Source organism: Panthera leo, chromosome D1 (assembly GCF_018350215.1).
Source record: "Panthera leo isolate Ple1 chromosome D1, P.leo_Ple1_pat1.1, whole genome shotgun sequence".
Taxonomy (NCBI): domain Eukaryota; kingdom Metazoa; phylum Chordata; class Mammalia; order Carnivora; family Felidae; genus Panthera; species Panthera leo.
The window spans coordinates 71164035-71185450 of NC_056688.1; the positions used below are offsets into that span (position 1 = coordinate 71164035).

The 21416-nt window shown below is 37.8% G+C and overlaps 1 protein-coding gene across 9 annotated transcripts in view; it reads right to left on the bottom strand.

Moving 5' to 3' along the window:
* Window positions 1-763: 763 nt before the first annotated feature.
* LOC122200052 overlaps window positions 764-21416 on the bottom strand; it is a 42096-nt gene continuing 21443 nt past the window's right edge. For 6 of the 9 annotated variants that reach the window (XM_042905467.1, XM_042905465.1, XM_042905462.1 and 3 more), the window contains 2 exons: window positions 17708-17818; window positions 4856-5008 (listed from right to left, as the gene is read on the bottom strand). In XM_042905467.1, coding sequence (XP_042761401.1) covers window positions 4900-5008; window positions 17708-17818 — 220 coding nt within the window. In that variant the 3' untranslated portion in view covers window positions 4856-4899. Of the gene's footprint in view, window positions 1241-1499; window positions 1598-4855; window positions 5009-17707; window positions 17819-21416 lie in introns of those variants that run through there. The other 3 variants (XR_006193703.1, XM_042905464.1, XR_006193704.1) reach the window with 3 other exon arrangements.

Genomic DNA, 21416 nt, shown 5'->3' on the forward strand with positions numbered 1-21416 from the left:
GGGGGGAAATAGCCCCCCACCCCAGCACACATTATGGTATGAAGCATTTTTATAAGTGATCCCTTAAGGACTGTGATAATTAAACAACATTTACCTGATCAACTCAGGTTACCTATCTTTCCATTCTGTGGTCTTCTAGAAAAATGGAAAAGTAACTGTGAAGATCATGCTAAATTCAGTCCTCAATTTTTTACCAGAGGCTAGTGGAGATGACTCAGGATGGCTATTGGGACTGCAGGTGAAACACTCTGAAGCTGAGGCACCAGGAGCAGAGGAATATCACCTGAAGGATGCCTGAGGTTAGTCGTGCCTCCTTTCCCCAACGTCATCAGGTTTGTAATGCCTGGGCTAACCACAACTGTTACGTAGTATTGGTACTCCGTTCAGAAGTGCCTCCCTCCCATCGTTCATTTTTAAAAAGGATTAATTTCCATTCCAAAAATATCCTCCCGTTCACGTTAAGTAAGGACCATCCTTTCTTTGGCATGCTCCCCCAGCTGTATTTTCAGAGAACTGGAGACCGTCTGATAGACAAACGGCACTGATGAGATGCCTCCTCCCCCACTCATACCATCCCTTGAGAGCTAGCAGGGAGAAATCTCAAAAATCACTAAACATCTTTCGGAATAAAGATCCTCCCTTGTCACCATTTATTATATTCTGTTAGTGCTCAGCAAAGAGAAATAGCTCCCTTTGTTCCTCGTCCCCACGTCTGCTCCTAGAGTTATAGAAAACGATAAATACATAAATAAAGTTTGTCCTTGGATTTTAATATGACAGGGATGTTTGGTGGAACAGTAAATGAAGGATTTCACTATTTCATGGCAGGGATCCCAACTTCAGGATGTAGGGTGGAATGGGTATGTGAACAAATGTGAAAACCTTGTACATGACTCTGACATTTCTGTGTGCACGGCAGTAATGGTTTCAACAGAGAGCAGTGCTACTGTGCTCCAGCGAGATCCTTTTTCTTACCCTTTGGGAATTGCCCCTCCATGACTCATCCTGAGGGGAAGCATCAGGTGAGAGTGTCTCAGAGGCTCCCTGTCAGTTCACGAATAGCTAAGATGCTGGCCTGAACCCCAGGTGCTTAGCTGACAGTCCTCCCCCGGTGCACAGCAATGCAGCCAGCACCAATGTGCCTCCTTTGCACATTTCATTATGTGCATTCCCGGTTGCATTTCATCAGAATTGAAGGAAGTAAGAGACAAAGAAGTGCCAAGCCAAGTCACATTGGAGCCTGAGACAAAAGAGAAAAACAACATATCTGGTGTTAGCATATTAAAATTTTGATATTTTGTCCATCATGGATTTTTGCATTAATTTTGATTTTACAGAGTTATATTAAAATATTACCAAGATTTAGGGCCTCCCTTAAGTTTTGTTCCCAAGGTAAATGCCTTGCTTTCCTACTAGTCCCAACCCTGGGAGGTAGTACCCAAATGATGATTTTGATGACAAAGTGGTATATGGAAACAGGTTTGCCCACTTGGATTTACCTGGCACTCCTAGGAGTCAGGCACTGAGCTACGGCTGGCAAAGCAGTTGAGCCTCTGGGTGGGATTTGGGGAGCCTTATGAAAGTCTCTCTTTGACCACTAGAAAAAAAAAAAAAGTACCTTTGCCTTGAGTTCAATCTTTACCAAATAATTTATGAGTTAAACATTCCCTAAAATAAGCTACGTTGGAAAATGCAAACAGAGCACAGCAAGAGGAAGTTCCTAAAACTGTGCTTATCCATGCATGAGTTTATTCCATTTTATTAGAAGCAAGACAGAATGGGAGGCATGATGACACTGATTTGTTGGAGGTGGTGGCATGGTGGTGATGATGGAGGTGGGTGTGGAGTTTCAACAAAGGGGTGCAGAGAGGAAAAGGAGGGTTTCAATGAGAAACTTATTTTCTTCACAATTTTCCAAAGTCTAGACAGCTGTAGAGAGATAACCTTTCTCCCAGGAGTCATTCCTGCCATGTCCTGGGGATGCTCAGATGACCACCCCCCTGCCACTGCCTCTCCTCCAGCTCCCTACGGGAGCATCCTTTAATCTTGACATTTTCTATCCTTTCTTGTATTCAAATAGATTAGAAGTCTAGAATGGATGAACCCTGTATAACCATCTTGTTAAAAACCTTCTTCCAAATGTTGTATCTGAGACTCAGGATGTGTAATGTTCTCTCTGAGGTCACACGAGACAGCACCAACACAACCAGAAATTTGGGCTCAGGACTTGCCACATGTTCCTTCTGTCATTCATCACAAAATTATTCAGCACCTACTAGATTAGTTACTAGGGATGTAATGGTGAACAAAACCAGTCATGGCCCCTGCCTTCCTGGGATTTATAGTCTTAGACGATGCAAACATCAAATAATCACAAATAGATATACAGTTACAGTTTTCAGTTTTACAGTAACAGTGTTACAGTTTTCTGAAGTAAAGAACAGTTCTGTAACATGTATACTATAGGAAATATGATCTGTGTTGGGTGCCAGAAATAGCACTTGAGCCATAGAACTAGCTTACACCCAGGGACTTCACTTCCCCAGAATATTGTTCACTGCAAGTTTTACTGAAATTCTTCTCAAGTAACTGGTCTTATATGGAACACTGAGTGCCAAGTAAGAAGGAAAAGGAAAGTGATGTAACAAAATCTATCCCTTAAAGTTTATAGATATCACTCAGAGGCACTTAAGTCCTAATTTTAAGGTATCTTATTCTTGCTTTGCAAATTATTTTCATAAACATTCTTATATTGTTCTCCTGAAAATAGTAACTTTTTTTTAATTTTTAATTTTAATTTTTAATTTTATTTTTTTATTTACAACCAAATTAGTTAGCATATAGTGAACAATGATTTCAGGAGTAGATTCCTTAATGCCCCTTACCCATTTAGCCCATCTCCCCTCCCACAACCCCTCCAGTTTGTTCTCCATATTTAAGAGTCTCTTATGTTTTGTCCCCCTCCCTGTTTTTATATTATTTTTGTTTCCCTTCCCTTATATTCATCTGTTTTGTGTCTTAAAGTCCCCATATGAGTGAAGTCATATGATATTTGTCTTTCTCTGGCTAATATCACTTAGCATAATACCCTCCAGTTCCATCCATGTAGTTGCAAATGGCAAGATTTCATCCTTTTTGATTGCCGAGTAATACTCCATTGTATAAATCTATCACATCTTCTTTATCCATTCATCCATTGATGGACATTTGGGTTCTTTCCATACTTTGGCTGTTGTTTATAGTGCTGCCATAAACATTGGGGTGTATATGTCCCTTTGAAACAGCATACCTGTATCCCTTGGATAAATACCTAGTAGTGCAATGTCTGGGTTGTAGGGTAGTTCTATTTTTAATTTTTTGAGGAACCTCCATACTGTTTTCCAGAGTGGCTGCACCAGCTTGCATTCCCATGAAAACAGTAACTTTGAAGAAGGAAATGGTAGGTTGAATTATTATTAAATATAACCAGGCCAGTGTCAGAAATGACAGCTGACAATCTGAATATGAAAAAGGAAAGGATAATTATAAAATACAGATGTAAGAAAACAAAAAGCAACTCTCTTGGATTATTTAGGGTGGGGAATATCAATCTCACACTTCTGAAAACCTGAGGACATCATCTTAGGACGACCAAAGACAAAAATTCATGGTCTTGTTAGTTTAAACATGCTCATCAAAGAAGATTGAAGTTATTTAAGAACATCCTTTCATAGGAGTGCAGGAGAAGTATGTAGTAAATTTTTAGAAAGTTTGACTAAGTTTCCAAAACACCAAGAAAAAACTAACACTTGAAGGGTTGACGTCAGTTACCTAGAAAACATCCTTCAGGACCACTGAGTTCCTGACAGTGATGATGAAGTACAATGATGATGACATGAAGCCTCATAGCAGGGACTTGCTGATGCAGTGGGTATGCCCTGGCTCCTTTTCACTGGTTTTGTAGATCCGTACTCTCAGGGGGCATAAGAGATTCATCTGGGAGCGCCTGGGTGGCTCAGTCATGATCTCACGGTTTGTGGGTTCTAGCCCCATGTCGGGCTCTGCACTGACAGCTCAGAGCATGGAGCTTGCTTCAGATTCTGTGTCTCTCCCTTCTCTCTGCTCCTCCCATGCTCATGCTGTGTCTGGCTCTGTCTCTTTCTGTCTCTCAATAATAAATAAATGTTAAAATTTTTAAAAAAGAAGAGATTCGTCTGGTGTTTGCCTCTAAGCCAAAAAATAATTTTAATCATCGTGGAACATGATCTGGGCAATTCTTTGATGTCATGTGTGGAACTTGTTCACTTCTCAGAGTGACCAACCTGGTTCATCACACTGCATCTTGGGCCATCCTATTCAGCTCATTTTCTTCCAGTAACTTTGGAATACCTCCTGTTCTTCAGAAGAGACATTTGTAGGTGACTGGTGGGACAGAAGTTTTATTTGTGTGGGGTTTGAAGACCAGCATTTTGAATATGAGAGAAGGAATGGGAAATTTTGGGGGCCTGCAGGAGATGGAGGGCCAGTAAGACTTCCCACTGGTATACCTGGATTCCTACTTTCTGACTATCCCAAATCATCCCACCCCAGGCCTGCTCCACAGTACCTTCACTGGGAAGTCTTAAAATGCTCTGGACCATAGTAACCTACACATCTGAGTCACTCCAGCCTTCACAACCCTTATCACTCTGATTGGCTTTCACTTCTCAGTGCCTTCTCTTTTTAATCAATTTCTTGTAGAAAACCAACCTCCATGTTTCAGAGCCAAAATATAATGAGAAAACAGACTTTGGGATAAAGAGGAACAATGGCTTTATTGCTTTGCCAGGCAAAGGAGACTTCAGTAGACTATGGCCTTCAAAAACTGCAAGCCTGCTCAGAGAGAGAGGTGGGGAGTGGCGTTATTGGGAGGTACAGGAGCTAGCCAGCTTTGACAGGAATTGTGTATGTGCTGTCAGCCTTGTTTGTCATGTTTTCAGGGTGGTACTGGATTCCTAAAACAAAAGGTTCAGAAAGTAGGAGGGGAGGTCTGTGGAAGAGAGGGGAAAAAAGGTTATTTTAAAATTGAGCTTCACTGAAACATTAGTGCAGCCATTTTAATTTTTGTTCAACTTTATGCTATTAAGCAGTTTCATTTTGATGAGAATGATGCTGAATTTCTGGAGGGAAGGATGTAAGATTTCTGTCTTATTTTCTTGAATCCCAACATCCTTCCACATGGGTAGGCAGGCACTATGGTCCCTATCTATAATGGATGATTGGCAGCTGGGAAAGTCTCCTCTGTTAAGACTCCTCCCTAGAGGGCCCTCTAGGGAGAGTGATGCAAGCCATTTTTCAGGCTCAAACAGAAGGCATGTTTTGTCTCTAAGTTGGTTCATGAGGCAAACACTTGGGAAGCATTTATCCACAGCAAGGCATCATACCATCTGCATTGAACTTGTTCTCAGAGAAGCAAAAGCCCAGATACAAAGGCAGGTCTGTTTCAGAGAAGCAGGAATAAGCCCTACTGACACTGGTCTAAAGAGCAGTCTTTCCTCCTTTAATGTCTTCTTTTGAGTATATCTCACTCCTATCTGGGAGATGGAGCAGTAATTTTCTTGATTATGCTTCATGCCACAATGATACATCCTTGCATCTGTTGGCCATACTTCTAGAAGGCAGAGGGTGACCTGATATTATAGTAGTGTAGGGTCAACATGGCACAAAGCTTACAGCAACTTAGAGGATTTTAGAATTAGAAGAAACATCAAGAAGCATTCACTGGTCACAGAACACAGATTTGTGTTTGCAAACCACTCAAAAGTCATGATAAGAGTCACAGGACAGCTCAGGACCTGTGGCAGCACACAATCAAATTCCAGCCCCCACTCCACCCCCCACCCCGTGTAGGGTTTAGTTTATTAGGAAGGTGCAGCAATAACATGCTGGTCGTAACTGTGCCAAGAGATCTTCACCAGCCAGAGATTTAATCGAAACAGATATAAGTAATATGTCTGGTGGAGAATTTAAAGAAAAATCATAAGGATACTCACTGAACTTGAGAAAATCATGGAAGACATCAGGGTATCCTTTATCACAGAGATAAAAGAGTTAAAAAAACAAATGAAAAATACAGTGAGATTTGAAACCATCTGAATGTAATGACCACAAGGATGGAGGAAACAGAGGAACGAATAAGTGGTGTGGAAGATAGAATAATGGAAAATAATGAAGCTGAACAAAAGAGAATGAAGAACTATGAATCATGAGAATAGACTTAGGGAACTCTTGACTTGGTCCAACATAGTAACATTTGTATCATAGGAGTCCCAGAAGAAGAAGAGAGAGAAGGGAGGGCAGAAAGTTTATTTGAGGAAATTATAGCTGAAAATGTCCCTAACCTGGAGAAGGAAACCGATATCCAATTCCAGGAGGCACAGAGAACTCACATCAAAAGCAACAAAAGCAGGTCAACATCAAGGCATATTGTAGTTAAATTTAGAAAATTTGGGGGCGCCTGGGTGGCTCAGTCAGTTGGGCGTCCGACTTCGGCTCAGGTCATGATCTCACGGTCCATGAGTTTGAGCCCCGCGTCCGGCTCTGTGCTGACCGCTCAGAGCCTGGAGCCTGTTTCAGATTCTGTGTCTCCCTCTCTCTCTGACCCTCCCCCATTCATGCTCTGTCTCTGTCTCAAAAATAAATAAACGTTAAAAAAAATTTTAAAAATTTGCTTATAAAAAATCCTAAAAGCAACAAGACAAAAGAAGTCCCTAACTTACAAGGAAAGACCCATAAGGCTAGCTGAATTTCTCTACACAAAAACTTGGCAAGCCAGAAGGGAGTGGCATGATACAGTTAATGTATCAGTGGGGAAAATCTGCAGCCAAGAATACTCTATCCAGCAAGGCTATCATTCAGAATAGAAGGAGAGATAGTTTCGCAGACAAACAAAAACTAAAGGAGTTCATGACCACTAAACCAGCCCTGCAAGATATATTAAAGGGGACTCTTTGGGGGAAAAACAAAAGTAACAAGGAGAGGAACAGAGAAATTTTTGAGAAAAAAATGGCAAAGCAAGTAATAAAATGGCACTAAATCCATATCAATAATTACTCTGAATGTAAATGGTCAAAATGCTCCAATGGAAAGGCATAGGGTGTCTGAATGGATAAAAACCCAAGCTCCATCTATATGCTGCCTACAGGAGACTCATTTTAGACCTAAAGACTCCTGAATATTGAAAGTGAGGGATGGAGAAACATTTATCATGCAAATGGAAGTCAAAAGAAGTCCAGAGTAGCAATTCTTATATCAGACAAACTAGATTTTAAACCAAAGACTGTAAAGGAGATGAAGAAGGACTCTATATCATAGTAAAGGGAGCTATCCAACAAGAATATCTAACAATTGTAAATATTTATGCCCCAAACATGAAAGAATCCAAATATATAAAACTAATAAAAAACAAATAGGGCCTCATTGATAATAATTGTTTTTAGACAGATCATCTAAGCAGAAAATCAACAAGGCAACAATGGCTTTGAATGACACACTGTACCAGATGGACTTAACAGATATATTCAGAATATTTCATGTTGAAGCATCAGAATACACATCCTTTTCTAGTGCACATGGGACATTCTCCAGAGTAGATCACATACTAGGTCCGAAATCAGGCCTCAAAAAGTACAAACAAATTTAGATCATACCATGCATATTTTCTGACTACAAGACTATGAAACTTGAAGCCAGCCACAAGAAAAAATTTAGAAAGAGCACAGATACATGTAAGGTAACAACATGCTACTAAAGAATGAATGGGTCAACCAGGAAATCAAAGAAGAAATAAAACAAATACATGGAAACACATGAAAATGAAAACATGATGGTTGAAAACCTTTGGGATGCAGCAGAAGCAGTCATAAGAGGGAAGTATATAGCAATACAAGCCTACCTCAAGAAGCAAAAATATCTCAAACAACTTAATCTTACTCCTAAAGCATCTAGAAAAAGAACAACAGGGGCACATGGGTGGCTCAGTCAGTTGAGCATCCAACTTCAGCTCAGGTCATGATCTCACAGTTTGTGAGTTTGAGGCTCACATCGGTCTCACTGCTGTCGGCACAGAGCCTGCTTTGGATCCTCTATCTCTCTCTGTCTGCCCTTCCCCTACTTGCGCTCTCTCCAAAATATATATTTTTTTTAAAAGAAAAAGAACAACAAATGGAGCCTAAAGCCAGCAGAAGAAGGGAAATAATAAAGATTAGAACAGAAATAAATGATACAGAAACTAAAAACGAACAAACAGACCAGATCAATGAAACCAGGGGCTGGTTCTTTGAGAAAATTAATAAAACTGATAACCCCCTAGCCAGACTGATAAAAAAGAAAATAGAAAGGATCCAAATAAATAAAATCAGAAATGACAGAGGAGAAATAACAGCCAACAGCATAGATATACAAACAATTAAAAGAGAATATTATGAAAAGTTATATGCCAATAAATTGGATATCCTGGAAGAAATGAATAAATTCCTAGAAACATATAAACTACCAAAACTGAAACAGGAAGAAATGGAGAAGTTGAACAGACTGAAAACCAGCAAAGAAATTGAATCAGTAATCAGGAATCTCCCAACAAACAAAAGTCCAGGGCCACATGACTCCACAGGGGAATTCTACCAAATATTTGAAGAACGGTTAATACCTCTTCTTCTCAAAGGGTTCCAAAAAGTAGGAATGGAAGGAAAATGTCCAAACTCATCCTATGAGGCTAGCATTACCTTGATTCCAAAACCAAAAACCCCACTAAAAGAGAATGACAGGCCAATATCCCCGATGAACATTGATGCAAAAATTCTCAACAAAATACTAGCAGATCAAATCCAACAGTACGTTAAAAGAATCATTCATCACAATCAGGTGGGATTTATTCCTGGGCTGTGAGGGTGGTTCAGTATTCACAAATCAATCAACATGATACACCACATTAATAAAAGAGGATAATAACTATGTGGTCCTCTCAATAAAGAAAAGGCATTTGACAAAGTGTTGCATCCAGTTTTGATAAAAACCCTCAACAAACTAGGGATAGAAGTAATGTACCTCAGCATAATAAAGGCCATATACAAAAACCCCACAGCTGATATCCTCAATGGGGAAAAATGGAGAGCTTTTCTCTATGATCAGGAACAAGAGAAGAGTTTTCCTCTGTGGTCAGGAGCAAGAGAGGGATGTTGACTCTCACCACTGTTATTTAACATAGTATTGGAAGTCCTAGCCTCAGCAATCAGACAACAAACAGAAATAAAAGGCATCCAGATTGGCAAGAAAGAAGTCAAATGTTCACTGTTTGTAGATGACATGATACTCCACCAAAAAAAAAATTCCTAGAACTGATAACATGAATTTAGTAAAGATGCAGGATACAAAACCAAGTTACAGAAATCTGTTGCTTTTCTGTACACTAATAATGAAGGAGCAGAAAATCAAGGAATCGATCCCATTTGAAACTACAGCAAAACCCATAAGATACCTAGGAATAAACCTAACCAAAGAAGGAAAAGATATTTACTCTGAAAACTATAAAACACTGATGAAAGAAACTGAAGATGGCACAAAGACATGGAAAGACATTCTACGCTCATGGATTGGAAGAACAGATATTGTTAAAATGTCTATACTACCCAAAGCAATCTACACGTTTAGTGCAATCCCTATCAAAATACCACCAGCATTTTTCACATAACTGGAACAAACAATCCTAAAATTTGTATGGAACCACAAAAGACCATGAATAGCCAAAACAATGTTGAAAAAGAAAAGCAAAGCTGGAGGCAGCATAATTTTGGACTTCAAGGTATATTACAAAGCAGTCATCATCAAGACAGCATGGTACTGGCACAAAAACAGACACATAGATCAATGGAACAGAATAGAAAACCTAGAAATGAACCACAAATGTATGGCTAACTAATCTTCAACAAAGCAGGAAAGAATATCCAATAGAAAAAAGATAGGCTCTTCAACAAATGGTGTTGAGAAAACTGGGCAGCAACATGCAAAAGAATGAACCTGGACCACTTTCTTACACCATATACAAAAATAAACTCAAGTTGTATGTAAGACCTAAATGTGAGAAACCATCAAAATCCTTGAGGAGAACACAGGCAGTAATCTTTTTGACATCAGCCATAGCAACGTCTTACTAGATATGTCTCTTGAGGCAAAGGAAGCAAAACCAAAAATAAACTATTGGGACTTCATCAAAATAAAAATCTTCTGCACAGTGAAGGAAACAATCAACAAAACTAAAAGGTACCTTCAGAATTAGAGAAGATATTTGCAAATGACATATCTGACAGAGGGTTAGTATCCAAAATCAGTAAAGAACTTATAAAACTCAATACCCAAAAAACGAATAATCCAGTTAAAAAATTGGCAGAAGACATGAATACACATTTTCCCAAAGACATCCAGAGGGCTAACAGACACATGAAAAAGTGCTCAATGTCACTCATCATCAGGGAAATACACATCAAAACTTCAATGAGATATCACCTCACACCTGTCAGAATGGCTAAAATTAACAACACAGGAAACAACAGATGTTGGGAGAGGATGCAGAGAAAGGGGAACCTTCTTACACTGTTGGTGGGAATGCAAACTGGTGCAGCCACTCTGGAAAACAGATTGGAGTTTCCTCAAAAAGTTAAAAATAGTACTACCCTACAGCCCAGCAATTTCACTACTAGGTATATACCCAAAGGATACAAAAATATTGATTTGAAGGGATATGCTGTGATGTTTATAGCAGCATTATCAACAACAACCAAATTATGGAAAGAGCCCAAATGTCTATCAACTGATATATGGATAAAGAATATATGGTATCGAAATACAATGGAATATTACTCAGACATAAATAATGAAATCTTGTCATTTGCAATGTCATGGATAATCCTGGAGAGTATTATGCTAAGTGAAATAAGTCAGTCAGAGAAAGACCAATACCATTTGAGTTCACACATATGTGGAACTTCAGAAGCAAAAAAAGAGATACTTGTTGGGGGGGGGGGGGGTGGGAAAGAGAGGCAAACCAGGAGACAGACTCTTAACTATAGAGAACAAACTGAAGGTTACTAGATGGGAGGTGAAGGGGGGGGTGTTAAATAGGTGATGGGTATTAAGGAGGGTATGTATGATGAGAACTGGGTTTTGTATGTAAGTGACAAATGACTAACTTCTACACCTGAAACTAATATTACACAGTATGTTAACTAACTGGAATTTAAATAAAAACTTGAAAAAAAAAAAACCAGATTTATTAACACAGAATCAATTGAGTTGAGAAACTTTCAATCTATATGTTAGGAAATTTTAGGATTTACTCTGAAATAAATGGGTAAATACATAATTTTCTGTTGCAAAACTGGAATTTTCTGGGAAACTGGAAGTTTCCCACACTTCATATCTTTGGGTTATTTATATATTGACATTTCATTTTTCTTACAACCAGTTTGGTCTTAAAAGACTTAACTACGTTAAATTTTTTTTTAAGTTTATTTATTTATTCAGAGAGAGAGAGTGGGAGAGAGAGAGAGATAGCACAAGCTGGGGAGGGGCAGAGAGAATGAGAGACAGAATCTCAAGCAGACTCCTTGCCATCAGCAGAGCCTGATGCAGGGCTCGAACTCACAAATTGTGAGATCAAGACCTGAACCAAGATCATAAGTCAGATGCTTAACCTACTGTGCTACCCAGGTGCCCCAACTTAACTACGTTTTCAAAAGCACATACATTAGCCTAAAAAAAAAAAAAAAAACAAACAGGTATCTTAACAAACATGGTAGAAAAAAAGAAGTCTGTGGACTAATATATTTTAATAAAAAGCCTATGGTGGAATTGCATAAATGTTGATTTTTAGATTGATATAAATTGGGAATATTGTTACTAATGCTAGTTTAACAAATTAGTAGAATGTAAGTATCTTATTTTTTGTCTCAAGTTTTAGTTTGGATACTTTTCATATTTATGTGTCAATATCTTTAGAACATAATCTTACAGTTAGGTTTACAGTCACATTTTCAAAATTACCCCCATTTTCGCTCATGGTAAAGCTACATAATTGGTATTAAAATGAATATCTTTCTTCATACAGGATTTTCTGTGTTTGAGATAATCTCTGGTGTAAATTTCCAAATGTAGCACATTAACATATATTAAGGTTCTTGAGAGAAACACAACCAATAGGAGACAGAGAGACAGATTGATAAAGAGGAGATTTATTATAAGAATTGGCTCATGCCATTATGGAGGCTGAGGGATCCTATTGATGAAGTTTTGGGATGATGAGGGTTTATGAGGTCCAGAGCTGATGGCCAAGAAAGAGTTCTTGAAGGTGTCTTTGGTGCAAAGTGATTTTATTAAAGCTGGGACAAGACCCATAGCCAGGAAGAGCTGTGCTGTGTGAGGGGTGACCATTTTATGGAAATCAGGGGAGATAAAGTCAAGAGGGAGTTTCCAAAGAGAATTTGACATGCTAAAGACTTACTGGAGGCCTAGCTATTGTCAGCTAAGGTTTTTTCCCCTCTAGCAAAGCAATAACATTTTTTTTTTTTAAATATATGAAATTTACTGTCAAATTGGATTCCATACAACACCCAGTGGCAAAGCAATAACATTAAGACAGTAAGGAGTTTCTGGACTTCAGACTATGATAGGATTGCCTTTGGTAAACTGGTGGAGCCTCTTATCAGTTTGACCATTTGTCCTTTCCCGCTTTTGGGTAGCTGGGAGTGTCCAAGGAATATCATACATATCCCACCTCGGGGGAGGGGGTGTGCTAGCTTGTGCTTTGTCCCTCAGCTTGCCTCAGGCTCCCTTATCACTATGATCTGCTTCCTGCTAACTGGAGAGCCAGGAAAGCCAGTGGAGTAAGTATGAGTGCAAGAGCTCAAGAGACCCAGCAGCACCAGTGTCTGTGGACAGAAAATAGATGTCTCCACCCAAGCAGAGTTCAAATTTGTCCTTCCTCTGCCTTTTTGTTGTGTTCAGGCCCTCAGCTCACCACCATCAGTGAGGGTCGTCTTTACTCATTCTATGGATTCAAATACTAATCTTTTCCAGAGACACCTTTTAAGGACACACCCAGAAATAATGTTTTACCAGCTATCTGGGAATCCCTTAGCTCAGCTGACACATGAAATTAACTATCACATTACATTACTGCCAGATCACTAACCAAAATTCCCATTTGGGTACCCTGCTACCTGAATTTGTAAGCTCCCCAAGGACAAGTGCCATACTTCTTTTTGATAATATCCTAAAATACAGCAGACTAGCAACCATTTCATTTTCTTTCTGCTTTACCTCACAATAGACTCTTTAATACAAGGCTTTTGGCTTTCTTCTTTGAGAACTATAATCTCTGTGCAGTTTGGAACACTCCAGTTAATTAGAGATCTTCAAATAGTGCCAAGATAGAGGAATGGCCAGACTTAGAAAAATGCTGTCTTGTTCACACTTGAGTTGATCCAAAAGCAGTATTTTAACCTAAGCCCTAAAATATAGTTTTTCAGTAACTATTATCCCAGGAGAAATGAAAACTTTGAAAAAAATGCATTTTAGCTGCATAATATTGATGAGGGAGAGCATAAGGCATGCTGAGGGTTAAACACAAGCTAACCACCCCTCAGGTGGGATTTGTGTGATATTCCTCAGGTACTTCTGGCTGCTCAAGAACAAACGGGAAAACAAATGGTTACACTGATAGTCTCCATCATTTAAAAATATCTTTTCAATAGCCTAATCTCCTGTAACTCCCTACTGTCTTTGCCAGAGGGAAAAAAAAGTTTTATGAATGTGTTTCTGTGTGTGTGTGTGTGTGTGTATTTCTGTGATGGTGGTATTAAATTTCCAGAGAGAACAAAAATGTGTTGAAAAAATAGTTAATCCTTTCAGATTATTTTAGAATGTGTTATAAAATACAACTTCTACTTTCAAACTAAATTATGGTAATTGGCCATCACTTCCCCAATAAAAGTTATAAAAATAGTTAAGTGGTAAACTGCAAGTAAAATAGTTGTGGAGGAAATACCTTGATTATTTAAAATGCTCTTAAATATATGTAAGAGCTCATATATATATATATATATATATATATATGTGTGTGTGTGTGTGTATATATGTGTGTGTGTGTATATATGTATATACACATATGTATATACACATATATGTATATACATACATACATATACAAGACTATGTTTGAAACTCTCAAGAAATTACTAAGCAAAGGGCATGAGAAAATATATAATTCATAAAAGAGGAATTACAACAAGTAAATATATATAAGTGTACAACCTCACTTGTGGTAACAAATGCAAAATACAATCTCTGAAATTCATAGCAGCTTTATTCAGAAAATATAGCTGGACACAGCCCATGTGTCTATCAACAGGAGAATCAACAAATCCCTGTGGTATATGCATGCAGTGGAATATAGCTCAGTAATGAAAAGGGAAAAGAAAACCTGCCGGTACTTGAAACAGTAGGGAGGAATCTCAAAATCATGCTGAGTGAATTAATTCATATCCTAAAGAGTACATATTGTATGATTACACTGATACATTGATATGACGTTCCGGAATTGATGGAAATAAACTATGATTTAAGAAACTGAAAACACTGATTGCCTCTGCCATGTGGGCAGGTATTAGGGGCAGGGTTTGGTGGGAAGAGGCATGAAGCAACGTTTTAGCATAATGGTAATGTTGTATATCTTGATAGAGGTTTGTGTTTCATAGGTGTATGCATTTGTCAAAACTCATCAAATAGTACACTTAAGATTTATACATTTCATTGTATTTAAATTTTACCTTAAAAAGACTAGTAGACAAATATTAAACTCTACGCAGTGTGGTGGTCTGTGTGTACTGAGGGTGAATACCATCTCTGTTGATGCGTGCTGGGGATCCTCCGCCAGAGTCCTTATGGACACAACAATGAATGAGTTAGTAGATCGCTGGGAGGCAGCCAGCTCTTGTGTAGCATGAATCAAGAATACCTTGAGCCTGGGTGAGTGTAGGAGCTTCCAGTGAAAATGATTATCCTTAGCCGAATACAGACACTTGATAACCTTCTTGCCTTGCAGTGCTTCCTGCCTTCCTCTGGAGGATGGGCTGAAGTGGGTGTGTCAGGCTCTTTAATTAGCCCGGATGTAGGCAATGGGTAAACTAGCCTGGACTGGCTGATCAACTTTTTTTTTTAAGTTTGCTTATTTGTTTATTTATTTTTAGTGCTCTCTATACCCAACACCCAACATTTTATTTATTTATTTATGTATTTATTTATTTACTTACTTACTTACTTACTTATTTTTAGTATACTGTACACCCAACACCCAGCATCCAACATGGGGCTCGAACTCACAACCCCTGAGATCCAGTCACATGCTCTTGTGACTGAGTGACTGAGTCAGCCAGGCTCCCCTCAAAGAACCAAATTTTGGCTTTGCTGATTTTTCTCTATTTTCTATTTCAATAATTTCTGTTCTTATCTTTATTACTTTTGTTTTTCTCCTTTCTTTGGGTTTAATTTGTGTTCTTTTTTCTTAGCATCTTGAGCTGGAAACTGATTTTCAATCTTTCATTTTTTAAAATGTATGAATTTAAAGCCATAATTTTTTAAAATGTTTATTTACTTATTTTTGAGAGAGAGGGGAAGAGAGAGAGGGAGAGAGAGAGGGAGAGAGAACCCAAGCAGGTTCTGTGCTGTCAGTGCAGAGACAGATGCAGGGCTTGATTTTACAAACCGTGAGATCATGTCATGAGCCAAAATCAAGAGTTGGATGCTTAACCAGCTGAGCCACCCAGGTGTCCCTAGAGACATACATTTGTATCATAATTTTTAGCTGTAGCACACAAATTTTTCTATTCCATATCTTCATTATCACTTTAAAATATTTTTCATTTTACTATGATTTCTTTTTTATACATGGGTTATTTAGAAGTACATTGCTTAATCTCCAAATATTTTTGGGTATTTTAAAATCATATTTCAGTTATTGATTTTTAATTTATTTTCACAGTGGTTACAGAAATACTCTGTGATTCCAATTCTTTGAAATTTGTTGAGAATTGTTTTCTGTTTAGCATATGTTCTGTTTTGGTGAATGTTGCATATGTATTTGAAAAGATTGTGTTTTCTGCAGTTGTTGAATATAGCATTGTCTATAAGTCAGTTAGATCAACTTGCTTAGTTGTGATGTTTAAATCTCAAGTATGCTGCATTTTTTTATTGCTTTTTCTGTCAGCTACCGAGCTAAATGTGTTAAATTCTCCATTTATAGTTGTGCATTTGTCTATTCCTCCTGAATTCAATTAAATTTTCCTGTATGTATTTTGAAGTTATACTATTTAAAATTTAGTATTTTTTTCTTACTGTTGAATTGACTTATTTTAAGATCTTGAAATGTCCTTTTTTATCACTAGTAGTACTTATCTTCAAGTCTGCTTAATGTTTATTAATATAACCACTATGGATGCGTTATGATTAGTGTTTTCACGGCATATCTTTTCCCATTCTTTTCTTTCCACATATTTAAAGTGTATAGGTAGGTCTTGTGTTTTTTTAGACAGTCTGACAATCTTTGTCTTTAATGAGAATGTTTAGTCAATTTACATTTAATACAATTTCTGATATAAAAGTTGTTTTTCATTGTCCCATCTGGCCTTTGTTCAGTCATTCTTTTTTCTTATTTTGTTTTTTATGAACTAAGTTTCCTTCTTTCTTGTTTCCTCCTTTCTTTCTCCCTTCCTTCCTACCTGCCTTCCTTCTTTCTCATCCTTTCCCTTCCCTTTGTTTATTCTATTTAGTTATTCTATTACCTTTCTCTAAAAAAATCAGCTTTATTGATATACAATTCATATAAAATTAAATATACTCATTTTATAGTTTGACAAGTTTTGACAAATATAACCACCATCACAATCAAGATATAAGATATAACCCAAAAGAATAATGTGCAAGGATTACAAATAGTAGTCTGTAGAAGAGGAAACCTGAATGTCCCCTAAACATATGAAAAGGTGCTTTCATCTCACCAGTAACTGGAAATGCTAACTAAAACATGAAAATAGAGTTTGATCTGAGCCAGTACTAAGGACATTACAATAAGCTACTATTTTTTTTAAATTCATTTCTTTATTTTTGAGAGAGAGAAAGAGTGATCATGAGCAAGAGAGGGGCAGAGAGAGAGGGAGAGACAGAATCCTAAGCAGCCTCCAGGCTGTCAGCACAGAGCCTGATGCAGGGCCCAAACTCACAAACCACGGGATCATGACCTGAACCGAGATCAAGAATCTCAAGAATCGGTTGCTTAACTGACTGAGCCACCCAGGTGCCCCTACAATGAGCTACTATAATGATTACCAAGAAAAAAAAAAAAGGAATCAAAGAACAACCATCACCTCATAGGTATTCTGGGGCAGGGAGAGAGGGCAGAAAAAAATCTGATAGGAGATCCTAGTGCTCTGTCTCTCTGGTCTTTGCTGACCCACTATTTCCACAGCTTGCTTTCTTTCAGTGTTGGCTAACAACTTTGAAAACTGGAGGGATACTCCAGTGACTTACCAAAAGGACAATTCTTCAAGGAGTGAAAGGTTACTATTTGATATTTATCAGAACTTCTTATAAGCATCTACAAGGCTTTTAGCCCCGTCCTTCCCCAACCCTATAGTACACTAACCTGGGTTCCCTGCAGCTGTACTGAAGATTGGGTCTCTTATACTCTTCAATCTTGATAAGAAATTCATTAGTTTCTTCAACAGCCTTTTCAGCATATACTATATTACAGGCACTAGAAAATACAAAGATGAACAAAAGACACACACCATTCCTGCTTCAATATAAAAGAATATAGATAATTATACAACTTGGCATAGTGATTTTATTAGGCAGAATTTCACCAGAGAAACAAAACCAGTAGGATATACATGTTTACCTGTATACACACATATATATATATAAAATTTATTACAAGGAATTGGCTTAGATTGGAGATGTTGATCACATCTACAAGATACCTCCTAATACCTGTATTAGTGTTTGACTTAGCAACTCAGTACTAAAGCCTAGCCTAGGTGATACATAACACTGACCATCACAGTAATGTTTGGAAAATGCTATGGACTCATATCCAGTTTTCAGAGTTGTTAGCAAACACTTAATGAAAGAAAGTTGATCTAGGAGGCAGTCATTTCTGTACTAAAAGGGAAGATTTAACCAAATACTACTGATCTAGTTCAGTGGAAAAACTTTGATTTTTTAAAAATGTAAATGTCAATATATCAGGTAGCCCACAATAACATACTCTAGGAATCTTACCCATTTTCATTCCAGTGAAAATAGAGCTTCATCTGATTCAGCACAAAAGATATTTCAATAACCTAGTACGATAGTTACATAAGAATGAACAAGAATCTTGGCTTCTAATGCAGAACAGACATTTACCTTCTAAGCATTTCAAAATAAAGAAAAGAAGGCAGGAAAATATCATGACAAAAGCATCATTATGATATGCCCTGATTCGAGAGACCCCCCTGAAAACAAACCACCAGAGTCCAGAGTCAAAGCCAAGCGGCAAGGGTCGTTTATTGCAGGTTCGAAACCCGGTCCTCCGCGCACTCGTTGCCGGTGACGCTAAGAGGCCCCGAGCAAGGATCTTACAGCTTCTTTTATAGACAGGCACAAACAAGTTAGGGATTTTTTTGAGGTTACAGAGCTGTTATAGATTGACATTTAAAGTTGAACGCTCAGCAGAACTTGATTGGTTCCCGCCTTTATTTCAAACCATTCAGAAGAACTTGATTGGTTCCCGCCTTTTTGTCAGACTACCACCGGGCGTGCCCTGGCTGGTTTCGGGAACGGCGGGGGAGGGGAAAGATCTTTTCTTTGCAGTTGTGAGTACACCTGGTAATTTTTCTCTTAGCCTCTCAATTACTTTAAAAAAGTGCTGAAGATTGAAATTAGAAACAAACAAAACCTCTTGACTGTATCCTAAACCTATGCTTTTTCTCCAAAATTTTGAAGTCTTATTACATCAGAATCAATTGGGTATTGATAAAAACACATAATCCCAGGCCCCACCCTATCCCAATTGCATCTGAATCTCCAGGCATCAGGTCTGAGCATTGAATAGTTAGTATGCTCCTTGTTTGATCCTGATGCACAGCCAGTTTGGGGAAGTAACTATCTGTCAAAGTCTTCACAACTTATCTTTGTTTTCCTTCATCTCACTGGTCAAGGTCAGCTTCCTTCTGGAAGCTGTCTGTGAGTTCTTTTACCTATAAACAAAATTTCTGTGTGTCCTTTTATCTGCTGACTCTTTATCTAACATGATATCAATCAGAATGTGTTATTTTATACAACCATGAAATTGAATTGGTAGAAGAATGGAGAAGAAGCAGTACAATGTTTTAGTTCTCTCCACATTGGATCTTTAGCTCCTGCTTTGTTATCTTAGTTCAAGTATTCTCTCACAGAACAACAGACATAGTAATATTCTAATGCAAATCTGTATGTAACCTATATACCTGGCAAGAAAGATACTGGGATACAGTTACTGGGAGGGTATCACAGTTCAAACTGGAATGAACCATAACCAAAGATTTTCTTACTGATCAGCTTTACGTAACAAAATTCTTGACCCAAAGCTTTAGAGAGTTGAATTAATGGTAAGAATTTAGGCTTAGAACAAAGACCTAGGTTCTAATCCCAGCTACAACACTTAAGTTGATTTTAGAAAAGTTGCTTTACCTTTCCATAACTAGATTTTATCATCAGTAAGTGAAGATATAATATCTTGTATGGAATAATAATAATTGTAATTATTATAGTTGTTATTACTATGATCATTAGGTGTTATGCTAAATGGCAGTGAATGGAAAAACAAAATAATTTTTTTAATGTTTATTTTTGAGAGAAAGAGAGAGACAGAGTGTGAGTGGGGGAGGGGCATAGAGAGACACAGAATCTGAAGCAGGCTCCAGGCTCTGAGCTGTCAGGAGCTGTCAGCACGGAGCCCGATGTAGGGCCCAAACCCACAAACCACAAGATCATGACCTGAGCTGAAGTCCGATGCTCAACGGACTGAGTCACCCAGTCACCCCTAAATTTTTTATTTTTATTTTTTAAGTGTTTTATTACTTCTCACCAATTAAAGAAAAATTGGTGATCATGCAACTACCACAGCTTTTAGTCATAGCTGAGTATGAGCATGAGTATTACATCTCCAGAAAGAAAACAAACTGGTGGTTCTAATAAAATATTTTTTTCAGAATCAGATCAAGGAAATACGATACAACTTTGATGTCCTGATTCAAAAATCAACATACCATAATATTTTGAACTGTTTATCTGTTTAGAGTCATAGAAGGTATATTTTAACTGTGGCAGATTATATTTTCCAGCAGTGGCTGCAATTATATTTCCTATCCCATCTGCTTTTTTTTTTTTTTTTTTTTAGATGGGTTTATGTCCCCTCCTTTTAAATCTGGAAGGACCTTTGTGACTAGCTCAATGAATACACTATAGCAGATAGCACACGATGAGACTTCTGAGATTAGGTCATAATAAGCAGAGCAGCTTCCCTCAGGATCCTTGCCCTTCGAATGCAATATTGTAATGCAGGGAAGCCCAGGCCACAAAGAGTGATCCATGCAGGCAAAATCAAGGATTCCCAACTATCAGGCCAAGCTGAGCTTCCGAACTGAAAGCCAACTCCAACCAGTTGAGTGATCCATCTTGGAAGTGGGTCCTCTATAGCCCTCAGTCAAGCCATGCCCTTATGATGCTGTGTGGATCAGACACAAGCTTTCTCTGCCCAACCCTGAACTAGTTTCAGATTTCTGAGCTAAACTAATGACAGTTTTTGTTTTAAACTATGTAAGTTTGGGAGTATTTTGTTCTGTAGCAAAAGATTACTAGAACAATACCCGATTCTATGGAACATGTTATATGAATACCATGTGTCATCATTTCTTAAATTACCCTATGGGGTGTTAGGATGGAGTATTTGAGCATTTAATTCAGCTGAAGAAATGTGGGGTTTTCACTTGGAATTTATATACTAAGTATATTTGCTTAAGTTTAAAAAGAAGGTCTGTTGGAAGATGTACATTACCAAGCTATTTCTAATAGCAAGAAAAAAGGAAAATGTAAATAATTGTTAATAGGTAAAATATGATACATCAACACATGTAATGCTATACAGGAACTAAAAACAAGATAAAGATCTAAATTACAAGTGAAAAATGAAAAATACAATACTGCATACAGAAGTAATCATATTTGTGTTAAAATGTGTAACAAATATTTCATTTATCTAGTTGTTCAAAGAGAAACATCTCTTCTTGAAAAAAAATGGTTATTTATTTTTGAGAGAGAGCAGCACAAGT